Genomic DNA, 16,213 nt, shown 5'->3' on the forward strand with positions numbered 1-16,213 from the left:
TAGATTAACAATTATTTTTTCTTAGTATCCTGAAGATATTAATTTACTATTTTTGTTAGTCATTCCTTTGTAGGTAATCTCTTTCTTTTTCCTTGCTGCTTTAAAAATGTGTCATTCTGCAGTTTCACATGATATGTCTATGTGTGAATTGTCTTTTATACTGTTTGTGATTACTGAATCTGAGGATTCATGTCTTCTATCAATTCTGGAAAATTTTTCACCTATTATTTTCAAACAGTACTTCTCCCTCATTTTCTCTATTCTCATCTTCTAGAACTCCAATTACATACATGTTAGACTTTATCATATTATCCTTCATTTAAAAATTATCTATTTCGGGGCTTCCCTGGTGGCACAGTGGTTGAGAGTACGCCTGCTGATGCAGGAGATGTGGGTTCGTGCCCCAGTCCGGGAAGATCCCACATGCCACGGAGCAACTAAGCTCCTGAGCCATGGCCACTGGGCATGTGCGTCCGGAGCCTGTGCTCCGCAACAGGAGAGGCCACAACAGTGAGAGGCCTGCATACCGCAAAAAAAAAAAAAAAATTATCTATTTCATATTTTTCACATTGTTATTCTATGATATATTCTGTATAATTTTTCAGATATTTTCCCCAGTTCCTTAATTCTTGTCTCTCCAGCCCACTGTTTTACCTGTTCATGGAGTTTTAAATTTTAAGAATATTATCTATATAATTATTATTTCTCCACTTTCTAGAAATTCTACTTTTTGCACATCAGGATTTTTTATCCTGTCCCAGGTTTTAGGGGACGTTTTCTTTCTAGGCATTTGCATTGTAATGAGAACCAAATTAGTAGTCCTGCTCTGGTTCTACTAATGTCTTTCACCCTTATTCAGATAAATAGGGTTTTTTCTTGATATTTATGCCCAAACTACCACTTTGTCCCCTTGTCTGCCTTGCAAAGATACCTTGATCTTTTAAAAATCAACTGAAGTGTCTCTTTTAATGGAGTTTTTACTGACTTTCTTGGAGAAAAATAATAATCTTTATGATTGAGTTTCACCTGTATTAATTTCTTTCATGATACCATTGTGCATTGTACCTTACATGAAGCCTATAAACTCTTTGAGGGAAGGAGCTAGGTCTTATTGATTTTTGTGGCTCTGATAGTACAAATAATAATATAAATAACAATGTTATAATTAACATTTATTGAGAACTTAATACATGCTTGGCAAACTCAAGAACTTTATATGTATTAATAAATCACTTGAGATGTGGAGAGATTACATAAAATGGTGAAGTCACACAGCTAGGAATTAATTGAAACCGGATTTAAATCCAGGAGTTATGTGGCCCCACATACAAACCCTCAGTGTTTATCCAATATTGCCTTTATGTTGACCTCCTAAAGGGAGCAGCAGCAGCAGAGGGACAGGTTATACCATGAAAACTTGTACTTGAGCTCCAAACAAGATCATGGGAATGTGGCAGATGCTTAGGGAAGGACACAGCAGGACAAATAAGGAAGGCCTACAAAGACAGGTGGAGCCTTGTAGGACATTTTACATGCAAGCAATATGAACAGAGTAGAGACAGCATGAAGCAGCAATAGGAAATTTAGCAGCAGTTAGCATCATTTTTCTGGGTACAGAATTGGGTTTATCTGCAGAAATGAGCCTGTAAGAGGACTCAACAACAAGGCAGGAGTCAAGTCCAGAATTCAAAACAAACAAATCTGGAGGATCAGGTGGGCAAACAAGGCAAGAACTCAGTTATGAAGGTATCACTCCCCTTTAAAATATTTTTGGCTAATTGCAATTGTTCTTAACTTCTCAAACACTTTTTATCCTTAAACCATCAGATGTTAGGCCCCCTAGAAGGCATGACAGGAGAGACAGTATTCTTTGGACCACAGTGGCAGTAATAAGTACAGTACTATATGTTGTGATGAAATTAATCCTGAGCCAGAAATAGCTTAGCATTGGAAGATTTTCACCACTGAGCTTTTCAGCATTTCAACATTTCAGTATTTCAACCTGACTTTGGAGTACTTCATTTCAACAGATTAACACACCTGACATAAATGTGTAGTCCCGAACAGGTCTTTAATGTTTGCATGGGTGGAGTTTTCCAAGTAAATGATATGAGAAAAATCTTAAAATTTTTACATGATTATTTAGTTTAAGCCTTCTTATCCTTATTCCTATGACAGAGGGTTTTACTCTCCAATTCTTATTCTCAGTTCTATTTTTTCTCGTATGTGTAAAGATGAAGTAACACGTCTACTTTGCATAAGCAAATGAAACCTAATTGCCACCTCCCCAATTAGACACTTTAGAAGTGGACTCACTTCTTTTTTATTTAAAAAAACACCAGAAAGGAGAAAGAGTGATTTATTGGACTACTTTAAATACGTTTCATATGAGTTAATTAATACAGTGTGTAAAATAGATGGATTGAACTTGTATTACCATGAAATGGTATAGTCTATATTTTAAAGTAGATGCAAGGGCTTCCCTGGTGGCACAGTGGTTGAGAATCCGCCTGCCGATGCAGGGGACACGGGTTCGTGCCCTGGTCCGGGAAGATCCCACATGCCGCGGAGCGGCTGGACCTGTGAGCCATGGCCGCTGAGCCTGCGCGTCTGGAGGCTGTGCTCCCCAATGGGAGAGGCCACAACAGTGAGAGGCCCGCGTACCGAAAAAAAATAAAGTAGATGCAAGATTTTCAATACCTAATTTCAAAATAATATGCTAGTAAAAATGTATGGGTTCATTTATTTTATTAAACTATAATATACTAAGTGACACTCAAAGTTAGGCCTGACATATGCTTAGATTTCAGTTCAGCTAGTATGTAATGAACTCCTATGAAATGTTAATCCCTGAGCTAATGCTTTCACATCTATTGCCCTATGTAATACAGCATAATGCAATTACAGGTTAAACAGCTGACCTTTTTATATTTGTAAAATACTTTAGCTTACATGGAAAAATGAAAAAAAGTAGGAGGCATCCAGAGTAAATATGGATGCATATGATGAATATTAACATTGAATCCAAGTGTTAATGTTTAATTTTCTTATTTTCATTATTTAAAATAAAAAGTTATGAGGAGATGGGTAGAACAAGTTAAAATTCTGCATGTCTTTAATGAAACAGTAGCAACACATTATTAAAGCAAAGTATGAAAATAATGTGGTATGTGAGATGTTACCAGTTATTAACAGCATGTTTTAACATTAGTGAAGTGAGTAAAATCAACCTTAATTTTCTGTGAAGTATTTTAACATTAATGAGAATTGACAAGTATGGAGCCCTTGGAAATAAACACTTAAGAAATGAACTCTCAGGTCATGTTTATAAAATACATGTGTCTATATGTTTCTACTACTTCTTAAATCAATACTGGAAAATGTTTCATTAATGTTAAACAAGATATTAATCTATAGGTTGAGAGAGACCCTGTAAACTGAATAAAAGGTAATTTCTACATGGGTCCTCATGGGTAGAAATATATACATATATTCCTCAGGGAACATTCTTCACAAGAGTTTAATACTTATATTTGATTAGTTACTCTTTTTCACTCCCTTATCACACATCCAAAAGTTTACTCTGTACTCTACTTTTCATTTCTTTCAGAAATTAAGCTTTTTTTTTTTTTTTTCGATATGCGGGCCTCTCACTGCTGCGGCCTCTCCCGTCATGGAGCACAGGCTCCAGACACGCAGGCTCAGCGGCCACGACCTACAGGCCCAGCTGCTGCACAGCACGTGGGATCCTCCTGGACTGTGGCATGAACCCGTGTCCTCTGCATCGGCAGGCAGACTCCCAACCACTGTGCCACCAGGGAAGCCCTAAGCATTCTTTTTAAAAAAATATATATATTTTTTCATTTATTTTTGGCTGTGTTGGGTCTTCATTACTGTGTGCGGGCTTCCTCTATTTGTGGTGAGCAGGGGCTACTCATCGTTGTGGTGCACGGGCTTCTCGTTTTGGTGGCTTTTCTTGTTGTGGAGCATGGCATCTAGGCATGTGGGCTTCAGTAGTTGTGGCATGCAGGCTCAGTAGTTGAGGCTCATGGGCTCTAGAGCACAGGCTCAGTAGTTGTGGTGCATGGGCTTAGTTGCTTGCGGCATGTGGGATCTTCCTGGACTAGGGCTCGAACCCAAGTCAAGAATGCTTAATTTCTGCGCCACCGGGGAAGCCCAGAAATTAAGCATTCTTGAGTTATTTATGCTATTGAGAGCTCTTTGATGATTCAGAGTCTCTTCCCCACCATTTTGTCCTCTACTCTTCATTCAACAATATCTTTTTTTGTTAATCATAACATTTTTGAATTGTATTTTATTCTTACAGATTGTATAGAGACTATATTTGTAAAAATACAGAGGTGGCTGTATTTATTTAGGTGGTTATTTTTTACTGAATTATACTTGATTTACAAAGTTATATTAGTTTCAGGTGTACACAATGGTGATTCAACATTTTTATAGATAATACTCCTTTTAAAGTTATAACAAAATAATGGCTACATTTCCCTGTGTTGTATAGTATATCCTTGTTTCTTATCTATTTTATTGAGTGAACATGCTGGGTTTTTTTAAAATTTTTAAACATCTTTATTGGACTATAATTGCTTTACAATGGTGTGTTACTTTCTGCTTTATAACAAAGTGAATCAGCTATACATATACATATATCCCCATATCTCCTCCCTCTTGCGTCTACCTCCCACCCTTCCTATCCCACCCCACTAGGTGGTCACAAAGCACCAAGCTAATGTCCCTGTGCTATGCGGCTTCTTCCCACTAGCTATTTTACATTTGGTAGTGTATATATGTCCATGCCACTCTCTCACTTCATCCCACCTTACCATTCCTACTTACTGTATCCGCAAGTCCATTCTCTACATTTGCATCTTTATTCCTGTCCTGCCCCTAGGTTCTTCAGAACCATTTTAAATTTTTGATTCCATATATATGTGTTAGCATAGGGTATTTGTTTTTTCTTTCTTACGTACTTCACTCAGTATGACAGTCTCTAGGCACATCCACCTCACTACAATTAACTCAATTTCATTTCTTTTTATGGCTGAGTAATATTCCATTGTATATATGTGCCACAGCTTCTTTTTCTGTTCATCTGTTGATGGACACTTAAGTTGCTTCCATATCCTGGCTATTGTAAATAGAGCTGCAATGAACACTGTGGTACATGACTCTTTTTGAATTATGGTTTCTCAGGATATATGCCAAGTAGTGGGATTTCTGGGTCATATGGTAGTTCTATTTTTAGGTTTTTAAGGAACCCCCATATTATTCTCCATAGTGGCTGTATCAATTTATATTCTGACCAACAGTGCAAGAGGGTTCCCTTTTCTCCACACCCTCTCCAGCATTTATTGTTTGTAGATTTTTTTGATGATGGCCATTCTGACCGGTGTGAGGTGATATCTCATTGTAGTTTTGATTTGCATTTCTCTAATGATTAGTGATGTTGAGCATCATTCCATGTGTTTGTTGGCAATCTATATATCTTCTTTGCAGAAATGTCTATTTAGGTCTTCTGCCCATTTTTGGATTCGGCTGTTTGTTTTTTTGATATTGAGCTGCATGAGCTGCTTGTATATTTTTGAGATTAATCACTTGTCAGTTGCTTCATTTGCAAATATTTTTCTCCCATTCTGAGGGTTGTCTTTTTGTCTTGTTTATGGTTTCCTTTGCTGTGCAAAAGCTTTTGTTTCATTTGGTCCCATTTGTTTAGTTTCGTTTTTATTTCTATTTCTCTAAGAGGTGGGTCAAAAAGGATCTTGCTGTGATTTATGTCATAGTTTGTTCTGCCTATGTTTTCCACTAAGAGTTTGATAGTGTCTGGCCTTACATTTAGGTCTTTAATCCATTTTGAGTTTATTTTTGTGTATGGTGTTAGGGAGTGTTCTAATTTCATTCTTTTAAATGTAGCTGTCCAGTTTTCCCAGCACCAGTTATTTAAGAAGCTGTCTTTTCTCCACTGTATATTCTTGCCTCCTTTATCAAAGATAAGGTGACCATATGTGTGTGGGTTTATCTCTGGGCTTTCTATCCTGTTCCATTGATCTATATTTCTGTTTTTGTGCCAGTACCATACTGTCTTGATTATTGTAGCTTTGTAGTATAGTCTGAAGTCAGGAAGCTTGATTCCTCCAGCTCCGTTTTTCTTTTTCAAGATTGCTTTGGTTATTCAGGGTCTTTTTTGTTTCCACACTTATGTTGAAACTTTTTGTTCTAGTTCTGTGAAAAATGCCATTGGGAGTTTGATAGGGATTGCATTGATATGTAGATTGCCTTGAGGAGTATCGTCATTTTCAAAATGTTGATTCTTCCATCCAGGAACATGGTATATCTCTCCGTCTGTTTGTATCATCTTTAATTTGTTTCATCAGTGTCTTATAGTTTTCTGCATACAGGTCTTTTGTCTCCTTAGGTAGGTTTATTCCTAGATATTTTATTCTTTTTGTTGAAATGGTAAATGAGAGTGTTTCCTTAATTTCTCTTTCAGATTTTTCGTCATTAGTGTAGAGGAATGCAAGAGATTTCTGTGCATTGATTTTCTATCCTGCTACTTTACCAAATTCAATGATTAGCTCTAGTAGTTTTCTGGTAGCATCTTTAGGATTCTCTATGTATAGTATCATGTCATCTGCAAACAGTGACAGTTTTACTTCCTCTTTTCTGATTTGGATTTCTTTTATTTCTTTTTCTTCTCTGATTGCTGTGGATAAAACTTCAAACTTATGTTGAATAAGAGTGGTGAGAGTGGAAAACCTTGTCTCGTTCCTGATCTTAGAGGAAATGGTTTCAGTTTTTCACCATTGAGAAAGATGTTGGATGTGGGTTTGTCATATATGCCCTCTATTATGTTGAGGTAAGTTCCGTCTATGCCTACTTTCTGGAGGGTTTTTATCATAAATCGGTGTTGAATTTTGTTGAAAGCTTTTTCTGCATCTATTGAGATGATCATGTGGTTTTTCTCCTTCAGTTTGTTAATGTGGTGTATCACACTGATTGATTTGCATATATTGAAGAATCTTTATATTCCTGGGATAAACTCCACTTGATCACTTTTAATGTGCTGTTGGATTCTGTTTGCTAGGATTTTGTTGAGGATTTTTGCTTTGCTAGGATTTTGTTGAGGATTTTTGCATCTATGTTCATCAGTGATATTGGCCTGTAGTTTTCTTTCTTTGTGACATCTTTGTCTGGTTTTGATATCAGGGTGATGGTGGCCTCATAGAATGAGTTTGGGAGTGTTCCTTCCTCTGCTATATTTTGGAAGAGTTTGAGAAGGATAGGTGTTTGCTCTTCTCTAAATGTTTGTTAGAATTCACCTTTGAAGCCATCTGGTCCTGGCTTTTGTTTGTTGGAAGATTTTTAATCACAGTCTCAATTTCATTGCCTGTGATTGGTCTGTTTATATTTTCTATTTCTTCCTGGTTCAGTCTCAGAAGGTTGTGCTTTTTTAAGAATTTATCCATTTCTTCCAGGTTGTCCATTTTATTGGCATATAGTTTCTTGTAGTAATAGTAATCTCTATGATCCTTTGTATTTCTGCAGTATCAGTTGTTACTTCTCCTTTTTCATTTCTATTTCTACTGATTTGAGTCCTCTCTGTTTTTCTTGATGAGTTTGGCTAATGGTTTATCAATTTGTCTTCTCAAAAACCAGCTTTTAGTTTTATTGATCTTTGCTCTTGTTTCCTTCATTTCTTTTTCATTTATTTCTGATCTGATCTTTATGATTTCTTTCCTTCTGCTAACTTTAGGGTTTTTTGTTGTTGTTTTTCTTTCTTTAATTGCTTTAGGTATAAGGTTAGGTTTATTTGACATGTTTCTTGTTTCTTAAGGTAGGATTGTATTGCTATAAACTTCCCTCTTAAACTGCTTTTGCTGCATCCTGTAGGTTTTGGGTCATTGTGTTTTCACTGTCATTTGTTTCTAGGTATTTTTTGATTTACTCTTTGATCTTCAGTGATCTCTTGGTTATTTAATAATGTGTTGTTTAGCCTCCATGTGTTTGTATTTTTTACAGATTTTTTCCTGTAATTTATATCTCATCTCATAGTGTTGTGATCGGAAAACATACTTGATATGATTTCAATTTTCTTAAATTTACCAGGGCTTGATTTGTGACCCAATATATGGTCTATCCTGGAGAATGTTCCATGAGCACTTGAGAAGAAAGTGTATTCTGTTGTTTTTGGATGGAATGTACCACAAATATCAATTAGGTCCATCTTGTTTAATGTATTATTTAAAGCTTGTGTTTCCATATTTATTTTCATTTTGGATGATCTGTCCATTGGTGAAAGTGGGGTGTTAAAGTCCCCTATTATGATTGTGTTACTGTCAATTCCCCCTTTTTTGGCTCTTAGCATTTGCTTGATGTATCGAGGTGCTCCTATGTTGTGTGCATAAATATTTACAATTGTTCTATCTCTTTCTTGGATTGATCCCTTGATCATTATGTAGTGTCCCTCTTTGTCTCTTGTAATAGCCTTTATTTTAAAGTCTATTTTGTCTGATATGAGAATTGCTAGTCCAGCTTTCTTTTGATTTCCATTTGGATGGAATATCTTTTTCCATTCCCTCACTTTCAGTCTGTATGTGTCCCTAGGTCTGAAGTGGGTCTCTTGTAGACAGCATATTTACAGGTCTTGTTTTTGTATCCATTCAGCCAGTTTGTGTCTTTTGGTTAGAGCATTTAATCCATTTACATTTAAGGTGGTTTTCGATATGTATGTTCCTATTACCATTTTTAAAAATTGTTTTAGTTTTGTTATTGTACCTCTTTCCCTTCTCTTGTGTTTCCTACCTAGAGAAGTTCCTTTAGCATTTGTTGTAGAGCTGGTTTGGTGGTGCTGAATTCTCTTAGCTTTTGCTTGTCTGTTAAGATTTTAATCTCACTGTCGAATCTGAATGAGATCCCTGCTAGGTAGAGTAATCTTGGTTGTAGGTTTTTCCCTTTCCTCACTCTAAATATGTCTTGCCACTACCTTCTGGCTTGCAGAGTTTCTGCTGAAAGATCAGCTGTTAACCTTATGGTGTTTCCCTTGTATATTGTTTGTTGTTTTTCCCTTGCTGCTTTTAATATTTTTTTTTTGTATTTAATTTTGGTAGTTTGATTAATATGTGTCTTGGCTTGCTTCTCCTTGTATTTATCCTACCTGGACTTGATTGACTATTTCCTTTCCCATATTAAATAAATTTTCAACTATAATCTCTTCAAATATTTTCTCAGTCCTTTTCTTTTTCTCTTCTTCTTCTGGGACCCCTATAATTCGAATGTTGGTGCATTTAATGTTGTCCCAGTGGTCTCTGAGACAGTCCTCAATTCTTTTCATTCTTTTTTCTTTATTCAACTCTGCGGTAGTTTTTTCCACTATTTTATCTTCCAGGTCACTTATCCGTTCTTCTGCCTCAGTTATTCTGCTATTGATTCCTTCTAGAAAATTTTTAATTTCATTTATTGTGTTGTTCATCATTGCTTTCTCTTTAATTCTTCTAGGTCCTTGTTAAACGTTTCTTGTATTTTCTCCATTCTATTTCCAAGATTTTGTGTCATCTTTACTCTGAATTGTTTTTCAGGTAGTCTGCCTATTTCCTCTTCATTTGTTTGGTCTGGTGGCTTTTTACCTTGCCCCTTCATCATCTGTGTGTGTTCCTCTGTCTTCTCATTTTGCTTAACTTACTGAGTTGGAGGTCTCCTTTTTACAGTCTGCAGGTTCGTAGTTCCCGTTGGTTTTGGTGTCTGCCCCCAATGGCTAATTATGGTTCAGTTGGTTGTGTAGGCTTCTTGGTGGAGGGTACTAGTGCCTGTGTTCTGGTAGATGAGGCTGGATCATATCTTTCTGGTGGGCAGGACCACATCCAGTGGTGTGTTTTGGGGTGTCTGTGACCTTATTATGATTTTAGGCATCCTCTCTGATAATGGGTGGGCTTGTGTTCCTGTCTTACTATTTGTTTGGCACAGGGTGTCTAGCACTGTAGCTTCCTGGTCATTGAGAGAATCTGGGTCTTAGCATTGAGATGGAGATCTCTGGGAGAGCTTTCACTGTTTGATATTATGTGGAGCCAGGAGGTCTCTGGTGAACCAATGTCCTGAACTCGGCTCTCCCACCTCAGAGGCACAGGCCTGACACCTGGCCAGAGCATGAAGACTATCAAGCCACACAGCTCAGAAGGAAAGGAAGGAAAGGAAAGAAGGAAGGAAGGAAAGTGGGAAGGAAGGAAGGAAAAATAGAAAAGAAAGTTATTAAAATAAAAAATAACATATTATTAAAAGTAAACATATTATAAAGTATCCAAAAAAAGAAGAGAGTAACCAAACCAAAAATGAAATCCACCAATAATAACAAGTGCTAAAAACTATAGTAAACAAACAAACAAAGAAACAAACAAAAAACGGACAGACAGAACCCTAGGAGAAATGGTAAAAGCAAAGCTATACAGACAAAATCACATACATGTACACACTCACAAAAAGAGAAAAGGGAAAAAAATATATATCTTTTGGGAAGTCTGAGGTCTTCTGCCAGCATTCAGTAGGTGTTCTGTAGGAGTTGTTCCACATGTAGATGTGTTTCTGATGTATTTGTGGGGAGGAAGGTGATCTCCACATCTTATTCCTCTGCCATCTTGAATGTCTCCCACTTATCTATTTTATACATAGTATTTTGTATCTTCTTAATTCCATACCCCTCTCTTGCCCCTCCCCCTTCCCTCTCCCCACTGGTACCCACTAGTTTGTTTTCTATATCTGTGAGTCTGTTTCTGTTTTGTTTTATGCATTCATTTTATTTTTTTAGATTTCACATGTAAGTGAAAACACAGTATTTGTCTTTCTCTGTCTGATTTATTTCACTAAGCATAATACTCTCTAGGTCCATGCACATAATTGCAAATGGCAGAATTTCATTCTTTTTTTATGGCTGAGTAATATTTCTTTATATATATTATACATTATATATGTGTATACATATATATATATATATATATATATATATACATACCACATGTTCTTTATCTAGTCATCTGTTGATGGACACTTGGGTTACCTCCATATCGTGGCTATTGCAAATAATGCTGCTAAAGCAATCTTGAGAGAAAAGAATAAAGCTGCAGGTATCATTCTCCCTGACTTCAGACTAAACTACAAAGCTACAGAAATCAAAACAGCATGGTAGTGGCACAAAAATGAACACATAGATGAATGGATCAGAATAGATAACCCAGAAATAGATCCATGTGACTATGGTCAATTAGTCTATGACAAAGGAGGCAAAAAGCAATTAGAGAAAAGACAGTCTCTTCAATAAGTGGTGCTGGGAAAACTGGAGATCTACATGTAAAAGAATGAGATTAGAACATTTCCTCACACCATACACAAAAACTCAAAATAAATTAAAGACCTAAATATAAGACTTGAAACCATAAAACTCCTAGAAGAGAACATAGGCAGAATGCTTTTTCACATAAATGGTAGTAATATTTTTGGGGGGTCTGTCTCCTAAAGGCAAAAGATAAAAGCAAAATAAATAATTGTATTAATTAAACATTCAACAGTATTTTTTGATAGATATTTCTTAGTCAAAGTTATGTATGTAGGTTACCACTTTGAATATATGTTCATCTCTATGAAACTTGATATCATGGTTGTTAATCATTGAAATAAATGTGACATGTAAATCAGGGTCATAGCAAGAAAGAGATGGTCACTCAAGAAGGGTGGTAAAAAGAATTTAATGAAAGGACTGATTGGGATTGATATATACACACTACTATATATAAAATAGGTAACTAATAAGGACCTACTGTATAGCACAGAGAACTCTACTCAATACTCTGTAATGGCCTGTGTGGGAAAAGAATTTTTAAAAGAGTGGATGTATGTATATGTATAACTTTTTGCTGTACAGCAGTAACTAACACAACATTGTAAATCAACTATACTACAATAAAAATTTTTTTTTAAAGTGTACACAGGATAAAGTGTAATCAGCGAGGGTTAGTGAAATCCCAGAAACCTGCAACAGTCAGAAACTGTCACTATTTCTAGGCCTAAAGGAGCAAGGTGGGGGAGCAGTTAATGCAAACCAGCAGGATCTATAGCTGTAGAAGAGTCACGTGACAAGCGCTTTGGTGTTTGATAGAAGATCACAGACCGTTGCCAAACTATGGTCTAACAGGGGCCATGTTTCTCTCCTCCCAACTCTATAGTCTTCTGTCATTATCTCTCATTAGCTGAACTCAATAGGAAGCTAAAAGGCAAGGGATCCTAGCTGTGCAGTCTGTAAAGACACAGAGCATGGTGAATAAGAGTGGAAAGTGGATCTGTAAGGGTTAGTGGAGAGTATACAGCACACAATACTATCCTAATATCTAATACCTAAGAAAAAAGGCAGAAAAAGTGGTTACTTTTTAAAAATGATATGATAGTTCTAAGGAAGAAAGAATTCTGAATTGAAAATAAACTGCTTTCTCCTCTATTCATTTTCAAATGAGATGAGAATTAAAAGGATATGAAAAAGTTTGAATTTTCCTGCTCACAAGATTACTGTTAGATTTTGGTTTGTAAAACTAGAAAAGTTTATTTCATTGATGGCTCTGCTCAAGAGCTATGGTAAATCAGAAAAAGGTGATTTTTACATATTCATAGAGCTAATGATATTTACAAACAAGTCTAGAAGAAATTTCTGTGTGAATTAGTTACTGTTAGTCTGTCCCAGGGCCATAGTCTATACCAATGTTTTACAAATTGCATGTCACAAGCCATTTTTCAGTCCTGAAATAAACTTAATGGGTAGTGACTAGGACTTCTAAATGAAATAGTATACCTGGAACAGAAAATATCAGAGTGCATTTTTTATACTAAGAGTAAATACTGGTTTGTGAAACTTTTGTTTTGATTACATATATATGAATATGTGACTGTGTTGGGATATATATTTCTCAATATGGGCAATGTTTTAAATTTGAGGGGAACGTGGCCCATATTGAGAAATATATATCCCAACACAATACTATTTACTAGACTCAATTATCTTATAAACTTTTACCCAACAGTGTAGTAAGGGTGAATTGTATTGAAAGGCAATGTAATATATTTATGTGTTCTCTCCCTACACAGTGCTAAAATTTGTTCCTAGGTGAGTAAATACATATGGAAATTAGGGTGCATTAATATATTTGATGTTCACCAATTCTAAAGATAGAAACGGTTCAAAATGAAGTGAAAATGTATCTTATTGCTCTATTACTGCATAGACTGGCACCCAGTGCCATAAGTCCCTCTGCATTCCCATCATCACACCTCATATTTACTTGCTCTTGGTAATAAGGGGAAAGGGAAATATTCTGCTAAAAAGTCTTGAATAATATTGAAGTGATCTTTTGAGCTATAGCCAAAGTAGAGGAATTTCAGTATATGTATTAAAATTAATCTGTATCTTGGGAATTTTCAGCTGAAAATATGGAACATCCAGAGAGTATTTAAAGAGGATAATATGAAACTACAAAATGAGTCACTTACATTGAGTTATATTCATATTCTAGCTTCTAGTTCTTTATCTTTTAAAGAAAAATTAAAATTAGGTCACTTCTTCTTGTAACCTGCATAGTAATGAAATAATCAGCTATTTCTTATTTAGATTCCATTTCTACTTCTGCTGCAAAATTTCATTTTCTCTCAATATCTCAACATTAGTGATTCAACAGAATTATCTTTTCTACATGGACAGTATACATGCTTTATATAAATAAAGGGAAAAATCATTTTGTATAAGCTGAAAATGATTCAGGTCCTTGAAATCAAAATCAAATATTTATTGTATAGGGGGAAACATCTTCATGTATTCTATATAAGCTTTCCATTTTGCAGTTGTTTTCAGGGACTGCCATTTTGAGTTATATTAGAATAGTGTTCCTTCTGACCTTTGAACAAGGATGCATGACTTAGTTTTTGGCATTCTTCCTAACAACACCCCAGAGGGCAGAGTTGTATTCTAGTGTGACATATATTTGAAAATGTCTTGCACAGAGGGTAAATTTGATTTGTAAATGTATCAAGAACAGATTCAAAATAGGCTGAAACTTGCATTTATCTGGTTCAGGAAAATTATAAAAGTCTCAACTTTAGTTTTTCTATTGCTATTATTGGTTAAACCAACAGATTTTCTTAAACTTTGCCAAACAGAAGATCAATGGGTTCTGAAATCTATCTTCATTTTAATTTTTTCCCTCATTTTCTCTCATTTATAGTGTAAGTTTATCTAACTCTGATTTCAAAGACTTTACCCTGACTTGTGTCAGTACAAGTTGACAGAAAGACAACAGGACTATAGGCTATAAAACATGTCCTTCTGCTGCATATTGTGCTGCATTTGAAGCATATGAGAGCTGATCTTTTTAGGCTGAAATATATCTATACTCCTGCAGTTGAAAATACTGATTTGTCAACATGGAGGACAAATCTTTATTAAGATTATGTTCAGGAATTAAAAAACTTTCAAAGAAGAAACAAAAATCTTTTACTTTTCTAATAGTAATAAACTAGAATAGACTTAGAAATAGATCTTGAAAGGTTTCATTCAACTTTAGTCTACCTTTTCATTTCTCCTTTTGTACTCGGTATTCACTTTTAAGGCAATTTTTATCGGGGTGTTCACAGATAAAAGTTGTAAATAATTTGTATTTCATTTCATTAAGTATTTCATATTTTGTCCACTCCTGCATGGTCAAAATGGATTATGCTCACACCTCCCCCATTATTTTATTGGGTACCAAATCACTGAGTATACTATTTTGAGTTATGTGTACAGTGTTCAGAAGACAAAGCCTATGCCCAGCCCTTCTAAATACGCAAAAAAAATTATAGAAACTGAATGAAGGTTTAATGTACATGATTGTAATTTACAGTTTAGTTCGAATAAAATGCATTATACTGAAACAAAGTCATTAGAGTTTTAGTTTACCTAGTAATTGCTACTAATTGCTTTCAAGAGATTAGTTCCCCCAAACCCCATTTATAATGGCAATGGAATTATTTCTCCCTGACATAGCACTAATGATTTTCATATTTTCCTTGTATAGTTCAAAATGTCATCTTGTTAACAAGAATTCTTTATCAGAGATAAAAATACATGTTACTAAATTGACAGGATAACTGTTTTCTAGTTTTCACCTCACTAACAAATGATGCCAACTGGAATGTTTGACTGCCTTCAGTTTCATGGAAAATCAAATGACATTCCTTCTCTGAATGTGTGGTCAAATTAATCTTAGTCTTTTGTAAACTAACTCTTGATAATCAAGTAGAATAGTCATGTACAAGTAGGTTTATGTTACTGAATTAAACCCCTAAATTATTAGATCACATTAAAGTTTATTTGCTGAAATTAAGAGAATCTATATACTATCATTTCGTCTTCTTTCTCTCTATTCTATAGAGAAATGATGAAGAGGCAGTTGTGGATAGAGGTGGAACTCGTTCTATTCTCAAAACACACTTTGAGAAAGAAGATTTAGAAGGTAAGACTATTTTGGTGGGGGGATACCTATTGGTGTTTCAAAGAGAAATATGAAGTTTGTTGCAATGTGGAGAACTGCAAAAGTTGATATCAGAGTAATAATGGTGGTGGTGGTGGGGTGGATATGACTGTTTTGGTGTACTCTGGAGTGCCAATAGTCAGTCCTGCAAACAATGAGAAGCATTAATTTGTTCAACAGACATTTATTGAACCTCTCCTATATTCCTGTACTGTGTTGTGTGCCAGTCTTTCAATAATCCTTCCTTCAAGGAATTACAATTAATTGGGGAGTGAAAAGAAAAAAATTATTGACAGACCAGCATATTGGGTGTTATGTGATGGGGGAGGACAGAAGGGGCATCTAATTCACCCTATGTTGTCAGAGTAGGCTGTCACTGGAAGGGAGTTAAGGACAATTGGTATTCTAGTTTTACTGAGATATATATGAGAGAGGGCTGGAGGCATCATTTGTATGTGTTCTCTTCAACAGGAATAAGGTCAGCTAATTCAACAGGAAGGTAGTATGGTCCAGCAGCTGGTAAAGTATAGAGGCTCTGAAACCAGACTGTACTGGATTCAAATATCACTTCTATCCCTTATTTGTTATGGAAGCTTTAGCTAATTAGTTAACTTCTCTGCACCTGTTTTCTCTGTTGTTAAAATAAGGATAACAGTGGAATA

General features: G+C 35.5%; 1 protein-coding gene across 12 annotated transcripts in view; it reads left to right on the plus strand.

Annotated features, from left to right (window-relative positions):
* SLC4A10 (solute carrier family 4 member 10) overlaps positions 1–16,213 on the plus strand; it is a 303,415-nt gene that overhangs the window by 103,909 nt on the left and 183,293 nt on the right. For all 12 annotated transcript variants that reach the window (XM_067026174.1, XM_067026178.1, XM_067026173.1 and 9 more), the window contains one exon: positions 15,452–15,533. In XM_067026174.1, coding sequence (XP_066882275.1) covers positions 15,452–15,533 — 82 coding nt within the window. The remainder of the gene's footprint in view (positions 1–15,451; positions 15,534–16,213) is intronic.

Source organism: Kogia breviceps, chromosome 2, assembly GCF_026419965.1.
Source record: "Kogia breviceps isolate mKogBre1 chromosome 2, mKogBre1 haplotype 1, whole genome shotgun sequence".
In the NCBI taxonomy this organism is placed as follows: domain Eukaryota; kingdom Metazoa; phylum Chordata; class Mammalia; order Artiodactyla; family Physeteridae; genus Kogia; species Kogia breviceps.